General features: G+C 52.8%; 1 protein-coding gene across 1 annotated transcript; it reads right to left on the bottom strand.

Moving 5' to 3' along the window:
* Positions 1 to 346: 346 nt before the first annotated feature.
* LOC147980745 (uncharacterized) lies at positions 347 to 1,356 on the bottom strand. Its single transcript, XM_087515740.1, has 2 exons — positions 660 to 1,356; positions 347 to 525 (listed from the first exon to the last, which is right to left on the bottom strand). Exons 1-2 carry the CDS (start codon positions 1,354 to 1,356, stop codon positions 347 to 349), a joined length of 876 nt encoding a protein of 291 aa, XP_087371866.1.
* Between the last annotated feature and the right edge of the window lie 3,235 nt (positions 1,357 to 4,591).

The following is a 4,591-nucleotide window of genomic DNA, read 5'->3' as shown; positions in this document are numbered from 1 at the left end:
TGGCGGGGGCCGGGTCGAGCGACCCGGCAGCATGCGAAAATCTCGTGGATGCCAGCGCTCTTGCTCTTTGTCTTTGAAGCCTTTTCCTCGCGACTTCTCCCCCTTTGGGTTTCCCTCCGCGAGTCTGACGGCCGAGGCTCTGGTCCATGACAAGGGGTTCGGCCTTTGGGAGGAACGCACAATATTTAGCCTTTCTGGACGTTGAGCGCAAGCGAAACACCCACTGGGCCGGCTGGCGGCAATCCGGCGGCGCCAGGTTGGCGAGCAGCCGGTCGTGCAGTGACTTTTAAAGTGGCGGGGCCGGGTTGGACGACCCGGCGGTTCTTGACTTAGTGCTCGAGGCGCGCTAGTGCTCTAGTCTCATGTGCTTGCTAGCCAACAGCCGAAGCCGGTTCTGCGGCTTAGGGCCAAGTAAGAGGTCGCGTCGGTCCAATGCATCAGGAGATGCTAAGGGAAGTGGCGGGTGGCCAAGCCGGCCAGCCCCGAGCCCCCGGGTCGAGCGAGTCGATCCGGCGGTCGGGTTGGCTTACAAGGTAAGTTATGCGCAAAATGTAGGGGACACAATAGCTTGGTCGCAAAAAAGGGCAGCCCCCAAGCGTTGTTCGGGGGTCCCATAGTTTTCAGGTGGTTACAAAAGGCAGCGATACATACGTGCATACGGCTAACTGTAAAACGGGCGGAGGAGCTCCGCATTGTTTCTTCGCCGGCGGTGTCCCTCTTGCGCTTGTTTGACGCGTCGATGAGGTAGTACGTGTTGCGATCGCACAGGAACTTGCGGACGATGAAGGGGCCCTCCCATGGGGAGGACAGCTTATGTTGGCCGGTCTGCTGCTGCACGAGCTGGAGGACGAGGTCTCCCTCCCAGAAGGCGAGGGGCTTGATTTTCTTGCTGTGGTAGTGCCTCGGGCCTTGCTGGTAGATGGCCGAGCGACTGAGCGCTAGGAGACGTGCTTCTTCGAGCAGGTCTACGCCGTCTTTGCGAGCTTCTTTAGCTTCGGCTTCCGTGTACATTGTGACGCGCGGCGAGTCAAAATCGATGTCCATCGGAATGACGGCTTCTGCTCCGTAGACGAGGAAGAACAGGGTGAACCCGGTCGACCAGTTTGGCGTGGTGCACAGACTCCAGAGGACGGCCGGCAACTCGTCGAGCCAGCTGCCGGGGCAACGGACGAGTGGCTCGACGAGCCGCGGCTTGATGCCGGATAGGATGAGGCCATTGGCCCGCTCGACCTGGCCATTGGACTGCGGATGTGCAACAGATGCCAGGTTGAGGCGGATGCCGGAGATGGAGCAGTACTGCGCGAGCGCGCCCTTGGAGAAGTGGGTGCCATTGTCAGTGATGATGCTGTTCGGCATGCCGTAGCGCACCGCGATGTCCTTGATGAACCGAACGGCCGTCGGGCCGTCCAGCTTCTTGATTGGCCTTGCTTCAATTCATTTGGTGAACTTGTCCACTGCCACCAGCAAATGCGTCATGCCGCCTCGGGCGGTCTTGAAGGGCCCCACCATGTCGAGTCCCCGGACCGCGAAGAGCCAGGCGAACGGGATGCACTACTAGGGAAAAGGCTAGCAGCAGCGCGGGTTCTAGGTATATCAGTAGCACGGGGACCGACACTACTAATAAGGTGCTACAGCTAACCCGTAGCAGTAGCGCGTGCACAATACAAGTGTAGCAGCAGCGCACTTCATGGAAGCTCGCTACTGCTAATAGCTCTAGCGCACTTTGCCTGGACGCGCTACTGCTATTGTGGCACTGCTGCTAACTTTTCTCCACTCGCTACTGCTAATTTTAGTAGTTTTTTTCTGCATATTTGTTTTTTATTTGAATAGGCTTTATACAATAATCTTTAGCATATGATACACATACAAATGTAAACATAGCATATACATACAAATAGTCTCATCAAATCATGTCATCATCATAATCATCATCCAACACAAAGTGGTCTCTCGTCATCATCTCGAAAATAGCGATACAAATCTCGATTACTTGCAACTACATCGTCATCCATCTAAACAGTGATATACATGAGAAGAGCTATCACTTTGCGTGAACCTAAACTAACTACTGGCTATCGCTCGGAAACCGGAAACCGGTACACCTGGGCCTGACATTCCGTCCACTCGTCGTATACTCCTGGCGTAGCACTTCTTCGCCATCGATGATCTATACACCTGCATCGTCACATGAGTCGATGATGTGCAACATATATAGTTGAGCAACAGAAAGAGACAGACTTGGCAAAAATAGAAGCAACATATCATAAGCATAAATAAAAAATTTCATCGTACCCAAAATGCCCTAACTAGAGTGATCTTCGCTAGTCGCGGAGGACGGTTTAATTACATCACAAATAAAGTTTCGTCATGCATAATTCAAGGTTTCCTCATACAGATAGTATGGACTAAACGGACACATTGTCATATATCGACAATCACTCCATGTCGTGCCATCCATCCAAATCAGGGAGATAGTCCCCGAGCTTAGTGAAAGGCTTCAGGTAGAGACGCTGAGCGGCTACGCGTGTTCGGACGTCTTCCCGTGACATTTGTCCTTCTTCGCAGAACATCCCTGTTTTTTCGATGACCTCCTTCATGATGATGTGGGCAAGTTCGCGCTGGATGTGATAGAACTCAGCTCGAAGTCGATGATCCTCGATATCTCCTAAGTTCTTTGCCCATTGCAGAATATGGGCATCGCCGGATGTAGGTGACATGCGAAGGTTCTGGTGATACTCCCTGTACTCTAGCATCTGGTGTAGGACATAGAATCCATCATTAAGAGAATCACTCGGTTGCTGGATGCAGCAGAAGTCAGTCTTATGGCCGAAGGTGGCCTGCTATCCTTTTTCTTCTTGTCCTTGACCTCTCCACCCCGTGCGCCGTTGTAAAACATAGCACCGTCGAGAACATACTTGATATGGGTGTAATCCTTTTTGTTAATGTTCTTCGACGAGTCCAAGTAAAGAGCGTGGGAGTATCGGGGGTAGAGGATGATGAGGACGGCGCGCCTGCCGCTGTGCAAAATAAGTACACCTCAAATTAGTTAGCCTCCACCGTGCAAATAAATGATTGAAATCAAAGGAAGGATATCCGCGCGGATGACTTACATGGGATGATAAGGCACGAGAATTGCCTCCTTGTCCTTATTGGCGAGCATGAAATTGATGATGTATACCCTCGCGTATTCACAGTGCTTTGCGCAGACTCCCAAGAAGGCCTCGTGCATGAAGTACGGGTCAACGACACATATATGAGGTATCTGCTCAACCCCGATGAGGTAGTTCATGTGCAAAGCATAAAAGCGGACAAACGCAAAATCCAGCTTCTTCAAGTGAAACATGTCGAAGATGTAATCGAATCGAAGGAAGAACTGCTCCGCGGGGAATGTGTCGACGTATGACAATCCCCGCGGCATGTTAACCACGTATAGTGCGTATCCTGGATTTTTTGAGGCGATGAGGCCTTTCTCTATCCGCAACACATCGTCATGAAGTCTCCTTAAATCGCCGAATCTGGCCCACAACGCTGCTTCAGGTAGGATTGGTTGACCGGGGATATGCCATTTGCCGCACCGAGGATATCTATACGGTCTTGAACCCGAGGCTGCTAAGGCGGCTGGATCACAGAAGCAGCTTTTTTGCCTTTCCTCGGTCTCTTCCTAGACTTCTTTACTACCGGAAGGTTGTCCATAATACGTTCAGACTTCAGAGGCGGCAATTCAGACACTGATTCATGACGCTCAACCCCTAAGTAGGCGCAAGTATAGACATACTCTTGAGTGTCATCGTCATGCTCATCCTCATCTATGGCGACGTCACCAGCGACTAATGGAGTAGGTGAGGTGTTGATGTTCATACCTAACTGCGTGCTCGTGGGTGTGCTCCCGGCCGCCTCCAGACGAAGCAGACTCTTTGGCCACAACAGGACCCACCCATTGCAACAATCACCAAGCTGCCGCGGGATCTCATCGTCATCCCCCACTAGTACCGGAGGAGCCAAATTCTCGTGGCTCGGTTTGACACTGGCCACAGAAACCTTAAAGACTTCCGGGGGGATCGGCCGGCTGTGGAACTATGGTTCCTTCGGCTCCATTATCGTCGCCTTCCCCACATCCACCTTCTGGTCGCCGATGGTGTACAATATGGTGCACGGGGTTTCGTCGACCTACAAAGAAAAGTCTGCGACGTGATACATCCGAAAGGCAACGAAAATGGGAGACTACACATTTATTGAAGGGGGCCGGTGTGAAAGATACCATGAGGACGTCAAGCTCAGACAAAGATGAAGCACCGCCGAGCACGTCCGGTACCAGAGCCAGTGCCGGAGCAGGTGCGGAAGCCGGTGTGGGAGCAGGTGCAGGAGCTGGTACGGGAGCAGGTGCAGCAGCCGGTGCGGGAGCAGGTGCAGGAGCCAGTGCCGGAGCTGGTGCGGGAGAAGGTGTAGGAGTTGGTGCGGGAGCAGGTGCTGGTGCAACGCTAGTTGAGCTGCTCCTGAGGAAGTCAGCAAGGGGGAAGTCCGCTGCATTTTTTTCTGGATTTTGCCTGCTCCAATTGAAAACGGCCGGAACCAAGGTAGTAGACATATCTAC

The sequence above is a fragment of the Triticum urartu genome, chromosome 3A (genome assembly GCF_056163025.1).
Source record: "Triticum urartu cultivar PI428250 chromosome 3A, HENAU_Tu73, whole genome shotgun sequence".
Classification (NCBI taxonomy): Eukaryota; Viridiplantae; Streptophyta; class Magnoliopsida; order Poales; family Poaceae; genus Triticum; species Triticum urartu.
Note: the sequence above shows the minus strand (reverse complement) of the source record. Positions and strands in the feature narration are given on the sequence as shown.

Bases quoted from the DNA above. Each gene is read 5' to 3' on its own strand.
- LOC147980745 (XM_087515740.1), bottom strand. From the start codon at position 1,356: ATGCCGAACAGCATCATCACTGACAATGGCACCCACTTCTCCAAGGGC. The intron at 526-659 runs GTATGCACGTAT...TTACCTTGTAAG, and splicing joins CGCCCGTTTTACAGTTAGCC to CCAACCCGACCGCCGGATCG.